At 46.2% G+C, this 15,969-nt stretch overlaps 1 protein-coding gene across 7 annotated transcripts in view; it reads right to left on the reverse strand.

Annotated features, from left to right (window-relative positions):
• Positions 1-15,969, reverse strand: part of SLC23A2 (solute carrier family 23 member 2) — a 151,153-nt gene that overhangs the window by 43,509 nt on the left and 91,675 nt on the right. For all 7 annotated transcript variants that reach the window (XM_004061773.5, XM_031004867.3, XM_031004866.3 and 4 more), the window contains 2 exons: positions 6,621-6,737; positions 3,733-3,890 (listed from right to left, as the gene is read on the reverse strand). In XM_004061773.5, the coding sequence (XP_004061821.1) occupies positions 3,733-3,890; positions 6,621-6,737 (275 nt within the window). The remainder of the gene's footprint in view (positions 1-3,732; positions 3,891-6,620; positions 6,738-15,969) is intronic.

Here is a 15,969-nt window from a genome sequence, read left to right on the forward strand (position 1 = left end):
ACAGATGCTGTCCTGAGATCTGGGTGTCCAAGTACCAGAGGGGGCCTCACCCTACTGAGGTCTGGCTGCCAACCTTGCTCTGCTGGATGGGAACAGGGCATATGCTCATGGAGGAGTTGGCCATTTGGGGATTTCTGCTCTTCCTCACTAACCCCACAGGAAACCTGAGGCAAGGCTGTGAGAGGTGGTGCGGCTGACAAGGTAGCCTGGCCTCTTCTGGCCTAGCGCCAAGATGGGAACAGGAAGGGTGGAGGAGTCTGCATCCCAACAGGAAGGGATGGAGGGTGGAGAGACGTGGTGGGGATGAGAGAAGAGGAAACACACAAACATGGGGTGCAGCAAACGTGCCCCCCATGGTGACTGGCCAGTCAAGGGGGGAACCAGCGGCCTCTCTTGTTGCCTCAGTGCCCCTTCGCTGCCTCAGACACGCAGCCCCCTGCACAGCAGGCCCCCAAGTGTGCTAAGGACCCACACAGAAGAAGGTCTGCAGACAGGGTCTGAGGCCGTGCGGAGCAGGAGCCCCCACCAGAGCCCCTGCTCACTGCCCACCTGCTGGTCGGAGAGGAAGCAAGGGGTGCAGGCAACACACAGCACTGCGGGCTCAGATTCACAGCAAGAGCCCCCCCCTCAGCCTGGGAGGCCCAGACTGCCCACAAGGTGCCAGCAGGGGCGCTCCCCTCCCCCATCCCAAAGGCTCTCTCTAAGCCGCTCTGCTGGAAAGATTCTTTAATCAGGACACATGAAGCACATTCCATTCCGTGCTGCTTCTCTTTCCAGCTAAGGATTCAAAGCAGGAAGGGACCCCCAGGACGAGTAAGAGTGAGACTGGGGAATGAGTTCAGTCCCAGCACAGTCACCTTCCTATCCCACACCCCTGAGACTTGCCTAGGCCCCCATCACCTTTCTCATGGATGTCACTGATCCCCTGGGATGGTCCTCACCCCCTATACTAAGTAACCAAGTAACGTCCTTCAAGGCACAGCCCCAGGGGGCGCGTCCCCTGCTAACAAAGCCATTGAATGCTCCCTGTGCCTGTTGATAAGTCCCAAGCTCTGGCCTCTGTGTGCTTGGGCAGGGGGATCATGCCAGGCTGTGACTTCCTGCCTTTGCTCCTGCCCCTGCTGGGATGGAAGCTGCTCCCTCAGCCCTCCTGGGCAGAGCCCTTGGAGCCTGCAGGGCCTGTCTCAAACACCACCTCCTCCAGGGCTCCCACCAAGTCCCCTGGAGGATGCACTGTGTCTCCCTGATGGCGCTGCCCTTCGTGCTGCAAGCCATGTGCTTCGATGTCACCATTGCTCCCCACAGTGGCCAGGCCCCGCACCTGCTACATAGACCAGTCACTGAATATCTGCAGGGCTGAGCCAGTACTCTTTGTCTTTGCCCAGGTTAAGAGAACGGGCACCACCCACACCCCGACAACCACAGAAAACCCCTATCACAAGCCCAACACCCCACCAAAGTCCCCAGCACACCTGCACCTGCCCAGCAGCGCACGGTTGCTGATGTGATTAGAGTCAGCACCACCTGATTTACGACTAAGCAAATGGCCACACTGTGGAGAGGATGGAAGCAGGGGTGGGGCTGCCATTCCTTGCACAGCCAAAGGTCATGGGGGACTCACTCTGACTCCTCACAAACACAGCAAGAAAGGCTGCTTTCACTCAGCCTTGTGGGCATGGGGCGCACAGACACGCACCCTCCTCCAGGCCACAGCTCTGCATTTTGGGTCCCTGAGCCATCCCAGTAGGGTGTCAAATCCCTCTCCTGTTCTTACTCCGCTCAAACTGCTTCCCAGACCAGCAGGGAGGTGAACCACGCTGACCCGGGTAGTTCTGTTTAGGTCTTGTGCCCCAACAGTGGGCAAGATGATGCCCTCTGCGACCAAAAGTATTTACCCCAAGTTCCCCCAGTCCCTCCCTTCTGTGTCCCATTAGCAACTATGCCCATCAGGCTCAGCTGCTGGCCAGGCCTGGCCTCCTTGGCATGAGCTGGGGCAGAGCTGCACACGGTACACACTTCACTGCAATAAACACAGCTTTCATCCCCTATTCAGGTCAACCAATAATGCTCAGCTAGAGACACTGACCAAATTCACAGAGGGATTATGCCTACAAATCCACGGATAAGTCAGCTGTTTAGAAAAAGAACATCTCCCCAGAGAACCAGTGCTCCATGGGCAAGGTAAGGATCCTGAGTGAGCCAAAAAAAGCTCTGCCATGCACTCTGGACTTGAAGCACAGAGCCCTGAACACTGTACCCAAAGAATGAAAGAGGGTGCTAGTCAGGTTGAGGCCTTCTTGGAAGGCCCAGACCACATCTCCTTCCCCTAGTCGGTCAGTGATATCCCTGCCCTGCCCCCTGGGGGGTTTGAGGAGACCCTCCTCCCTTCAGCCCAGCTTGGTGGTTATGGGCAGACTAGCAAGGGCTGGGATCTGGGAACCATAAGAGCTTGCCAGCCCCAAAGCCTTTAGTCCACATAGCTTCTTTCCATCAGCAGACCTGCGGCCTGCCCTCCCAGGGTGTGGCCTACCCTGGCAACCAGAACACCTGCACATGGCTCACCGCCCTCCAAGGCTCCCCTGTTCCCGTGCCGCGTTAGGGCAACCCTGAGGTCCCGAAGGATTCTGACTCATCAGAATGCAGTCCCTGACTTCAGCTCACACCCACCTCCCACCGCAGGGAGGGCCAGGCCTTACTCAGCCTGTCTCTGACAGAGCAAGAGACAGCTGGCCGTGAACTTGGGACAGTCCTGCCAGAGCAGGCTCCACTTCCTGAGCAGTGCCCTGGGGTAAAGTAAGAGGCTGCACTGCGAAGAGGGGAGAAGAGCAGGAAAGGAGAGGAAAAGGCAAGCTTGCAGGAGGAGGTAGGAAGGTAGATAAGGATGTTTCTCTTCCTTCCTGTGCCAGCTCCATGTCCATTTAAGCTGGTGGCTGGAAATGCAAAGTGAACAAGCCAAAGCCCTGGCATCAAGGAGGAAGCACCGTGGGAAAAAGACATAGAAACAAAAAGGACAAACTGGAATAAGGGCCACACTGGAAGGATGAAAACAAGGTGGGAATTCAGAGGACAATGAAGGGCTCCACAGAGTCGGGAGGGCAGGACAAGCTGGGCCTGGAGGATGAGCTGGTGTGTGCCAGGCGGGTTGGGGGAAGACACACAAGAAGGTAGACAGCGGGCCCTCGGGAGTGAGGCCAGGGAAGGCAGGAGACAGGGCTCAGAGGCACGGCTGGAAATGGAAGTGGGGCAGAGAGCAAGGGCAAGCCTAAATGCTGGGTGCAGCCTGGTGTGTAAAAAGGGAGGAGAGCTGCAGTGTGGCTCACCCTGAGGAGGGTGTGGAAGTAGAAAGATGGCACTGGGTGTGGGGCACAAAGTGGGTCCAAGAGCGGTGCCCTGGAGGCAGGGAAGCCAACGGGGAGCCTGGTGGGACACTCTGGTCTGAATGTAAGGTATAGGGGCACAGAGGGGTGCTGGGGAGCGAGCATGACTTGCCAAGGGGGCAGGGGAAGGAGAGTGAGGCTGAGTTTCCAGCTTGGACAACTGGGTAGGGGAAGGTGGTGGTGGTGCCATTCACCAAGAGAGGAAATGATTGGGAGGAACACTGAGGGGTGGGGACCAAAGGCCACTAGGACATTCCCCTGCCTCCATTCTGTCCTTGCAAACAGCCCTAGGCAAACGGCGCAGCTCAACGCCTTCTGGGGGCTTTGGCATCCCCCATTAGTACCCCAATCTCACCTGCATCCAAATGTTGTCTGTAGCAAAGTAGTGATTCCCACACAGAAGAAAATGGTCCCAATGAGCTGGCTGGTGGCCCACTGGTCGTACCCCACACACATGGCATCGGCCAACAGGAAAGGCACTGCGATCGTGCCGCTGAAGCATGTCAGGTAGTGCTGTGGGCAGGAAAAGGGTCAGAGGAGAAACAGTAAACCCTTCCTCATTTATTCTTGATTTCATCCTAATTCTTCTCTCTTATTGTCGTTAAAAAATAGCCCACATAAAGAATCTCCTTGGTTTTTCGACCAAGCCATACTTTTTTCCTTCTTTTTCAGTATTTCTCCTTTGTTGTTAAGACAGTTTCACTCCCATTGCCCTGGACGGAGTGCAAGGGTGCCATCTTGGCTCACTGTGACCTCCACCTCCCAGGCTCAAGCAATTCTCCTGCTTCAACCTCCCAAATAGCTGGGATTACAGGGGCGCACCACCACGCCCAGCTTATTTTTGTATTTTTTGTAGCGATGGGTTTTCACCGTGTTGGCCAAGCTGGTGTCAAACACCTGGGCTCAAGCGATCCCGCCTGCCTCTCCCTCTCCAAAGTGCTGGGATTACAGGCGTGAGCCACCACGCCCAGCTGCATTTCTCCTTTTCATTACATTTTATTGTCTTACTATTCACTGTCATTATTACTTATTACTTGGATGAATCCATGCCTCACAAAGGAAACAGTCAATATCAGCACTGGTGATATTTTACTTATGTAATTCTTATTAGAAATATTTGGGTTTCTTCCCCAAAAAGCTTTTCTGGCATAAATTGCTAAAACCATAAGGCCTTTCTCCTCTAATCTGTTATCATGAATTGTGATGTGCTGAACTATTCTTGCATGCTTGAAACAAACCCTAGTTAGTCACACTGTATTTTTCTTCTGGGATTTGATTTGCTAATATTTTATATAGAATTTTGCATCTACATTTCTAGGTTAATTAGTCTATTTCTTTAAAAAAGTTCTCTCATGTCTGGGGATTAAAGTTACATAAGCTTCATAAGTTACATACGCATGGAGTGTTTTCTGTCTTTTTCTGTGAGCTGGCATTGTTTTCGAAAACAAAGAATTCATCTGTTCCAGTCAGGGCAGGGTTAAGGGCATACGGTAGCCATGGTAATCTTCCAGAAAGAACCCCATCCCACTTTCCTTTGGGAGTCCCCCCAACCCCCCGCCACACCTGTAGCCCTGGTAGGATACTCCCAGCACTCACGACTCACTTCCCTCCCTTCCCCTGTTGACCAGTTCTTATTTCTGTTCTGCAAACTTCCTACTTTTCTTCCAGCAGCTTCCCATTCCTGCCCACGTTAGCCAAACGTGCCACATGCAGCCCACAAAGCCCGACTGTAAAGGAGTTTCCTGGGGTGAAATATTCCTGTTCAGGATGTCTCAGGGCTGCTCACAGCTTTATGTACTCTGAATCGTCAGGAAGGGCATGATGCAGGCAGGGTTTCCCACTCCTATCTGACCAGGGAAGACTGCTAGGAACATTTATAAGATAAACCTTCCAAAAAGTGTGCTTCCTGAATCTGGTTCAGAATGCTCAGCCCCAGGTAGACTAGTTGCCAAGGCCACTCAGCTCCTTTTGCTCTGACTCCTCCCCTACTCAACAGACACCTGCCAGTCGGGGTTACCATGGGCTGTGATACCTGAAACGGGGTGAGGGAAGGGCGGGGCAACTGGAAACTCAACCAAAGTACCCAGCTGTTGGCAGCCCCACCCCAGGGTGAATCAACCTCTCTGGACAATGAGATGGATTTTCTCGGCACCTGAGATACCTTAGGTTGAACTGACCACACAAACTTGAGAAGGGAAAAATGCTAAGTCCGACCTCAGAACAGAGTCCAAGTTAAAACCAAAGCATATTCAGTCCAGCGGTGTGCATCTAAGAAAAGACCCTCCCCACATTGTCCCCTTTCTCCAAAACGTCCCGCGTTCATCCTATGAAAGGGAAAAGGGTGCTGAAGACAGAGGAGGGAAGTATCAAAGGCGCTGGAGGCCTCCATCAGCTATGTCACCACCCACCTTGTCCCTGAGCCTGGCTGCCCTCCCCTCCCACTGGAAGCTGCAGCAGACAAAGCTGCTGCTACCATGGCAAGTTTCCCTTCCTTTAAAAAATAAGACTGAAAACCTACCATTTAGGTCCTGGCCAACATGGCACTTTTCAGGGTAGCTCCTGTTTCATGGCAGAGGTTACCATGATTTTGGGTGGGTTAACTAGGCCAGGAATGGGAGATGAAAATTAATTTCTCTTTTCTCTATTCTTCAACTTTTCTCCTTTCTCTATTCTTCCTTCTTTCTATAACTCTATTTCCTTTCCCTTCCTTTATGTCGCTGCTCTTGCTTGTCCCCTGAACATCTTCATTCTTTTCCCTGGTAATCCATTCTACCTGTTCTTTTCTTCCTCCTGCTGTGATGTCAACAATTCCCATTCATCATTTTTTTTTTGAGACAGGGTCTCACTATGTCAACCAGGCTGAAGTGGAGTGGTGTGATCACAGCTCACTGCAACCTCAACCTCAAGCGATCCTCCTGCCTCAGCCTCTTGAGTAGCTGGGACTGTGGGCACACACCACCACACATGGCTAATTTTTGTATTTTTTGTAGAGATGGACTTTTGCCATGTTACCCAGGCTGGTCTTGAGCTCCTGGGCTCAAGTGATCTGCCCACCTCAGCCTCCAAAACTGCTAGGATTACAGGCATCAGCCACCGTGCTCAGCCCCTACTCATCACTCTTAAAAGAGGAATTTACAAAAGTCTTCAATAAACAAAAACCAAAGTTGAATTTTTAAACAATTCCAGATGGTAGACAATGCAAACACACGCTGGTAGTTACACATCCTACAGGAATCATCTTACCTGTAGCCCCAGAAATATACACAGGTACCAGGGAGGAACATCTTCTATGGTATAAATCATGTCTGATCGCTGGGGGTCCAGACTGCCAGTGCTATCCAGGGTCTCAGCGAGAGAGCTCTGTGAGCCAGAAGGAGAAAAGAAGGTACTCATTAAACGTGAAGACCAGTGTTAGCTCGGCCATGTACAGGCCACTATTACAGAAAAACAACTTTATCAAGTGGCTGCCATTTTCCTGCAGTTTTGAGCCTTGGCTATCTTTGAAGCCAAGTATACTCTTGGGCTCAAGTACAGTCGCCCACCGGGATGGTCAATCCTCAGAATTTGGGGGGTCAGCATCCTTTGGCAACATCTCATCCCTGAGAACGCCAAACTTGCTCAGAGCTTCTCCCCAGGCCTGGGGATCCTCCTGCATGGACAGAGATGTTCCCAGGTTGAGACCACAAAATGATACCTTGGCACAAGCAGTCCTTGCATGAGACCCCAGATGAAAAAAATCTTAGAAAATTTTAACCACTTTCGAAGAGACAGCACACTGATCTGCCCCTCCCAGCCCACTTCATCCCTGCAAGTAAAAAGGATCTTTGTACTTTAAAATTCTACACCCTCCTATCCAAACACTATTGCTCAGATAACGTTAGGTGAAAAGAGGAAAATTCTAAAGTATATAAACACGGTGATTTGAATTCTGTTTAAAAAACAAAACATGAAAAATGTATTGATAGTTTAGGTGACAGGTTTTTTCTTCTTTTTCCCCTAACACTAGTAAAATAAATATTTTAAAACATTAAGTGTGGCATGGTTTTTTAAGCAAAAATCATCATAAAGACCAGTCACTTTAGGTTAGAGTCCAGCCTCTTCCAATCACCCTCAGCATCAGTTCTGAACTCATGCAGTATCTGAGCCAAACAGAAAACTCAAGGTAGCCCCAAGTTCCCCAGGAGAACCTCAAAACTGCTCTGGTTTCAAACACCACACAAATAATCTTTTCTTGGAATTTCTACAATCATTTCTTGGAATCCAAGATATGTATCTCATTTTAAGAAATGTTTTATAACCTAGCAAACAAAGTGTTTAACAGGAAACAAAATGAAGAGATATCCACATGGAAAAATGCTGATTCCATGTGTTCGACATGGAGGCAACAGGGGTTTTGGGTTTGGGGCCCAATACCCTTAAACAAAAGAAGGGACACAGTTCACCCTCACCTTCCACAGCCGGAAGGTAAATGTCTGATGGAAGCTGACATCTCATCTAATCCAAATGTAACTGAATATGACCTTTTGGGTAACACTTTCTCTTCCGTCCTCACAAGGGATACTGGCAAATTTACATTGTGTTGAATTTGTTACAATGGATTATGGATGTCTTTAAAAACTTGTTGGAAGAAATGGTAGAAAAAGTACGTATGTGTCTGAGGGGTGTAGCATGTAGTGATGTACAATAAAGATTAACTCAGCAGGTCTGGGTTGTCCAAACCCTGCACATTTCAAAGAAAGGGTTGACTCTTGCCTGGTACGTGGGGGATAACCTGAGCTCTTGGGGTTTCTGCCTCTTAAACATGTCTTTTTAGGCCCAGTGCAGTGGCTCACACCTGTGGTCCCAGCACCATGGGATGCTAAGGTGTGAGGATCACTTGAGGCCAGGGTTCAAGAACAGCCTGGGCAACATAGTGAGGCCTCTTCTCTAGTTTATACATATTTTTTTTTACCTGAAACTTGGCCACACAGTGTCAGCTTGACCTCTGGAGGGGCTGGTGAGTAATTAAAGTTAGCCACATAGGCAGTCAGCCATACCTATACAACAGATCCCCAATTAAAAACCCTGGACACCAAGGCTTGGATGAGCTTCCCTGGTTGAATGGGTGTTATCACATATCACTGCTGGGAAAACTGAACACTGCCTGCATGACTCCACTGGGAGAGGATGGCTGCAAGCCTGTGCCTGGTGTCTCCTAGACCCTGCCTATGTGCCTTTTTTCATTGTTGATTTTAATCTGTATCCTTTCTCTGAAGAAAAAAAAAAAACAAACAAAAAACCCTTAACTGTGAGTAAAACAGCTCTGCTGAATTCTCTGAGTCTTTCTCATAAATCACAGAACCTGATTTGGGAACTTCTGAACTGAGGTCACCATTTTGCTAACGTGATGGAATTACAGACCTGGGGCTCACTACACAAAGGTCAGCTCAACAGCACCACGTTAGCTACAGCCACACAGGCGGTGTGGCTGCTCACAAAGAAGTATTTCATAACAAAGAGAAATGTCTGAAGACAGAATACATAACCCTATCATAGACTAGTACAACCTGTTATACAATAATGTAAGCAACATTTTTCTAACAATTCCAAAACCACTAGTGTTAATTATAAGGCAGATGAAAAGACTTTTTGGCTAGGTGCAGTGGCTCACATCTGTAATTCCAGCACCTGCCAAGGCAGGTAGATCACCTGAGGTCAGGAGTTCAAGATTAGCCTAGCCAACATGGTGAAACGCTGTCTCTACTAAAAATACAAAAATTAGCTGGGCGTGGTGGCGTGCACCTGTAATCCCAGCTATTCCGGAGGCTGAGGCAGGAGAATTGCTTGAACCTAGGAGACAGAGGTTGCAGTGAGCCAAGATACGCCACTGCACTCTGGCCTGGGCAACAGAGAGAGATTCTGTCACCAAAAAAAAAAAAAAAGCAAGACTTTTCGCATCCAGGCAGAGGTTAAGATGTACACACAGGCACATGTATGCACATGCACACACACAAACTTTTCTTAGTAATGAGGGTAGCCCTACAACTCAGCAACAAAACTTGTGTAAAGGTCCACAACTGGTATTAAAATGATACAGGAGGGGGCTGTGTGGTCAAGAGGATCAGACAACACTGTGAAGCAGACGCTGTGCAGCCCCTCCTGATGACAGAAGGACCAGTCTGGCCATTGTGCACTCTACGCACTGTGGCGCCACACCCAGTGATCACTGTAAACTATGAGCTATTTTAAATACCGCAAAAACAAAAACCTCTAACAAGGTTTCTGTAAAAGATGACTACATAAATAATTACGTCACTTTACAAAGACTTTCCATCTTATTCTATGGTCCAAAATAATCTAAAGAACAAAAAAATTGCCTGTGCTCCGAAGACTAGAGTGAACTCAGAACGCTGTTCTCTGCCTGGAGCCTTCTTAACATTTTTAATAACCTTTGCTATCTCCTCTGCGGTTATCTATCTAGTCTAGCACCTTTGGGGTCGATTGTAGTCTCTTTCTCTAGGAAATCATTTCTTCTGCAGCAGAGTCAGCACATATTTTTTATAAAGGGCCATACAGTAAATATTTCAAGCTTTGGGAGCCACATGGTTCTGTCACTGTAGCATGGATGCAGCCTTAGGCAATAGGTAAACGAAGAAATGTGGCTGTGTTCCAGCAAAACTCTACTGAGAAGAACAGATATTAAACCAAATTTGGCTTGCCAACCCCTGCTGTAGCGTTTCAAACTGATTATCATAAAGTAGCATGTATTATTCTCTTGTACATTTCTCCTTTTTACTATACTAATGTATATGTGTGCTTTCTATTTTTTTTCTCTTGATCAGGGCCACAAAAGATCAGTTTTGGCCAGGCATGGTGGCTCATGTCTATAATTCCAGCACTTTGGGAGACCAAGGTCGGCAGACTGCTTGAGCTCAGGAGTTCGAGACCAGTCTGGGCAACAGACAGAGACCCTGTCTCCAAAAACAAACAAACAAAAATTAGCTGGGTGTGGTGGCACATGCCAGTGATCACCCGCTCAGGAGTCTGAGGTAGGAGCATCACTTGAGCCTGAGAGGTTGAGGCTGCAGTGAGCTGTGATCACGCCACTGCACTCCAGCCTAGGCAACAGAGATCTTGTCTCAAAAAAAAAACAAAACAGGCTGGTAGCTCACGTCTGTAATCCCAGCACTTTGGGAGGCCAAGGCAGGCCAATCACTTGAGGTCAGCCTGGCCAACATGGTGAAACCCTGAAACCCTGTCTCTACCGAAAATACAAAAATTGGCTGGGTGTGGTGGCGCACACCTGTAGTCCCAGCTACTTGGGAGGCTGAGGCAGGAGAATCGCTTCAACCCAGGAGGCGGAGGCTGCAGTGAGCCGAGATCGCACCACTGCACTCCAGCCTGGGTGACAGAGTGACACTCTGTCTCAAAAAAACAAAACAAAACAAAACAAAACCAAAAAACAAAAAACCCAAAAGATCAATTTCATTATTCTTTTCAACAAGCCAGCTTTTGAGTTCTAGTTAAGCATGGTAGATTGACCACATGTGTCTTTTCTTCTAAGTCCTAAAAACAGGAGGAATAAATATGATACTCATCTACAAGCACAAAGCAAAGAGGAGATCAAGAAAAAGAGATTAATATTCTTTTTAATATGGAAATTGTTTGGATGATTTGTGACCAATTTGGGAGAGGGAAGGAATGCACAAGCTGGGTGCTCATAGAAGGATGCTGTGAAGAGGTGGGCTGGCTGACCAGCAGGACCCCAGAAAGTGCTATGCTTGGAAGCACTAGACAGAGTAGCAATGGGGAGACGACAGGTCTTAACTCCGCAAACTGGTCAGACAGTGTGTTAACTACTGCTATCCTCCTCCTTCAAGAAACAAATATGTATGGTTTGAAGAATATAAACTGGAAAGCCCTCAGGCTGAGGAATACCACACAGCGATCAAGGAAAACAGCAGCAGCTGGATACTCATCTGCTTCCAGAATGCCAGAAACCAGGTCACAGAAGCCAGACTTATACCCACAGGAGACCACACGATTCCTTTCTAGAGAAAGCTGATCAGCCCCAAAGGCAAGATAGTGACATCTATAGATCCCACAGAGACAACACGGCTTTCCACCTGGTCACTCAAGGGCAGGCCCACGATTAGATAAACTTCATCACACACAAAGACCTCACAATCCTATCTTTTATTGCCTCCTATCCTGGAACAGTGAAGAAAGACTAAAAAAATGAAGGCAAAGAAACAGACAATATAATCAATGTAGTATTTTTTAAAAAGCTTAAAAAAAAACTATCTTCAGAAAAATAAAGTTACTTCAATTGTGGGAGACAAAGAATGCTTTTTAAAGACTTTAACCAGTAAACAAAACCAAAAAACAATAAAAGAGGTCTCAGAAATTAAGCACAGGATAGTTTTTTAAAACTCAACAGAAGGGCTGGAAGTCAAAGGTAGCTCTCAAAAATAAGAAAAAGACAAATATAGGTAACAGTAAGTGTTAAATGTCAGAACAAGGAAAAAAGAATATAGAAATTAACCAAAGAAATAAGAAAAATTTAAGAAATAAAGGACATGTTAACAAATTAGAAGGATACTACAGTATTCAATGGATTAACGAAAAAATGCATTTTGAAAACACAATAAAACAATCATTCTTACTAAGAAAGGCCTTAAAATTCAAACAGACATTTAAGGGAAACTGGAAATAAACATGAGTTTACATAATTTGGCCAGATGGAAAGGAAAAAAAATACAAAAAACTATGAAAGTGTGAGGAGCACAAGGAAGAACAGATAAGCTGAGAAACAGAGTAAGGGTCAGAGACTAGAATGAAAAAACTCCGTGCTAAGAGGAAGAAAAAGATTAAAGAGAACTGATAGCTGGAGGAGGCAGGCAAAGAACAAACAAAACATGCATAATTGCAGCTCCCAAATCAGAAACCAAAAGAATAGACTGGAATTAATATTTAAAGATACAATTCCTGAGATGATAGTAGCCTCAAAGCTAAATATTGAAAATGCCAGGAAAAACTGGCCCAGAAAAGGATATACACATGGCTCTTGAGCATGTGTAGAGATGCAGCCTCACTAATGAAAAATCAGGATAAAACTACAGTGACCAACCTAAGCTGAGAGAGATTCTACAAAGTAAACTGGCTTGTACCATGTTACATTAACAATGAAAATTTGTTCCAGATTAAAGGAGACTAAAGATATACCTAAAAAGTAAATGCCTCAACAGCCCCTGATTTGATTCCTGGACCAAAACTTTTAAAATTAATTAATTTATTTATTTATTTTACAATAATGAACATTATTTGGACAACTGAAGAAATGTGAATAAAGCTTGTAGATATTAAATATTTTAAAATTGGGATTAAGTAATAAAATCAATTAGGTATTGTATGACTAATCATTTAATTCATCAGTGTTAAGAATTGTACCGTAGGGACCGGGTGTGGTGGCTCATGCCTGTAATCCCAGCACTTTGGGAGGCCGAAGCAGGTAGATTCCTTGAAGCCAGAGTTCCAGGCCAGCCTGGTCAACATGGCAAAACCCCGTCTCTACTAAAAATAGAAAAATTAGCCAGGTGTGGTGGTGCACGCCTGTGATCCCAGCTACTTGGGAGGCTCAGGCTGAGGTATGAGAATTGCTTGAAACTGGAGGGGCGGAGGTTGCAGTGAGCTGAGACTGTGCCACTGCACTCCAGCCTGAATGACAGAGCAAGACTGTCTCAAAAAACATTGTACTGAAGTTATAAAACAAAGAGAATGTCTTTGTTTTAAGGAAATACACATGCAGTATTTTCCCTAAATAAAGAGGCATCATGTCTGTGAGATTCGAACAGCTCAAAAATAATAATATGCCTACAAGAATGATTAAGAAAGTACAGTAAAATGTTAACATCTGGGGCATCTGTTTGTGTGTACCTATGTGGAAAGTGGTATGGAATATACATACAGGTTGAAAATGCTTGGAACCCGAATGTTTTGGGTTTCAGATTTTTTTGGGATTTTGAAATACTTACTGGTTGCGCATCACAATCCCAAAACTCAAATCCAAAATGCTCCAATGAGCAAGCGTTTCCTTTGAGCATCATGTCGGTGCTCAAAAAATTTCAAATATTGGAACATTGCAGATTTCAGATCTCAGCTTTAGGACGGTTACTCTACATCAGGTTGCCAGCCGCTGGTTACATAGAATACATAAAGAATGTAGGGGGCACATTTTCAACTTTCTCCATTTTTTGGACTGTTTACTATTAGACAATCATGTTAAAATGAATGTCATTTTTTTTTTTGGAACAACTAGTCCTTTAACAAAAGATAGCTTAAAGAGAATCCACAGGGATCAAGTCAGAAAAGGTCTCTTTTGTTTTGAGACAGTCTCACTTTGTCACCCAGGTTGGAGTGCAGTAGCGCCATCTTGGCTCACTACAACCTCTGCCTCCTGGATTCAAGCAATTCTCTTGCCTCAGCCTCCCAAGTAGCTGGGATTACAGGCGAATGCCATGAAGCCCGGCTAATTTTTTTTGTATTTTTAGTAGAGACGGGGTTTCACCATGTTGCCCAGGCTAGTCTCAAACTCCTGAGCTCAGGCAGTCCACCCACCTTGGCCTCCCAAAGTGCTGGCATTACAGGCATGAGCCACCCACCTGGCCCAAGTCAGAAAAGGTCTCTAACAAAAAAAAGTAGATCTCAAAGTTATAGAAGACAAGTTTATTTTATCTTGTATTTAATATGATAATTGCAACTAGGCATTTGAAACAACGGGCAGCAAAAGGCCCAGTGGCACACAGGGCAGCACATCCAGTGCAGGCTCTTTAATAACCAGCTTACATGCCACTCTGCTCACACTGGGGCAATCCGGCTTCCTGAGAGCCTTCCACTACTTTTGGCCGGGTATGGTGGCTCACGCCTGTAATCTGAGCACTTTGGGAGGCCAAGGCAGATAAATCACCTGAGGTCAGGAGTTTGAGACCAGCCTGGCCAACATGGTAAATCCCCAACTTTACTAAAAATACAAAAAAAATTAGCCTGGTATGATGGCGTGCGCCTCTGGTCCCAGTTACTCAGGAGGCTGAGGTAGGAGAATTGCTTGAACCGGGGAGGCAGAGATTGTAGCGAGCAGAGACTGGGCCACTCCACTTCAGCCTGGGTGACAGAGTGAGACTCTGTCTCAAGGAAAAAAAAAAAAAAAAAAAAACAGCCCGCTGAGGGTCTGGCTTAATGATTAGCATTTTATTTATTTACTTTTTTTGAGACAGAGTCTCACTCTGTCATACAGGCTGGAGGGCAGTGGTGCCATCTCAGCTCACTGCAACCTCTGCCTCCTGGGTTCAGGTGATTCTCCTGCCTCAGCCTCCCAAGTAGCTGCAACCCAACCACAGGCGTGTGACACCCCTCCTGGCTAATTTTTGTGTCTTTAGTAGAGACGGGGTTTCGCCATGTTGGCCAGGCTGGTCTTGAACTCCCGACCTCAAGTGATCCACCCATCTCGGCCTCCCAAAGTGCTGTGATTGCAGGCATGAGCCACCACGCCCAGCCCAACTAGCACTATTTAATATGTGGCAGCTCTTCTCACTGCCCTCCTCATTTCATAAAGTAAGAAAAATGGCCAGGAAAATATTAAGATACTCCATTTCATTGGTATTCAAGGAAATACAAATGTATCAATGTTTAGACAATGAAAAAATGTTCACCCAAACAGGAAAATAAACATCTAGCATAAATGTGCTAGAGACATTTTTCCTACAACTGGATCCCTCCCATCAGTAAAAGGTAAAGCTAAGCCCCAAAGTGTTAATGCTCATCACTATTTATTTCTAAAGACGATCTCCAGACAGAGAAGGAGGAAGTCTGAAAACATGACAGCCTGGAATCATGGCATAGAGGATTATATGCGGCCCCACCAAGTCTGTGAAGAAGCCTTTTGTTACAAAATGGACCGTGTGAAAGCTGCGGACCGGCGGTGTGGGATGTGCCTCAGCTGCAGACCGCAGGCACCAATCCACATGCCAAACACCACTGCACTAACCTTTGGGGAGCAGCTTGGAACCCCGCACTTCTGGAATTTCAGTATCTCTGCCTGAATCTACTTTAATTAACCTCCATAAAATTTATAATAGCTCCAAGCAGCAGGAAAATAATAACAATATTGGTTGAGAGGCAAAAATGAAATTTCCATATCCCAGACTGGAATTTTGTTTAAAAGGGCATAAAATTTGGTTATTTCAGAATTTCAATACAATTTATTTGTTCTTAATCACTTTAGTGATTACACTGTGAACTCACCGTGCTAATACCCAACTCAGGTACTATATTTGTATGTGTCAACTTCTGGGTGGTCTGTTATTAGAATACATAGTATACACTGTCTACAGTATAATACAGTGGTTCCAGAATAGAATTTCTCATTACATAAATTGTTTAGTTTCTTATTATGTCAGCTGAAAATTAGTAAATTTTCATAGTATAAATAAAACCTGTGTTTAAAATCTATCAAGTAAAACTCAAATGAAAGTCTCAGAGCTGCGACACAATTTGGAAATATCAGATTATCTAACTTCTCATATGTTAGACATCGTGGCAGATACAAAGAAAAAAA

This window comes from Gorilla gorilla, chromosome 21 (assembly GCF_029281585.2).
Source record: "Gorilla gorilla gorilla isolate KB3781 chromosome 21, NHGRI_mGorGor1-v2.1_pri, whole genome shotgun sequence".
Taxonomy (NCBI): Eukaryota; Metazoa; Chordata; class Mammalia; order Primates; family Hominidae; genus Gorilla; species Gorilla gorilla.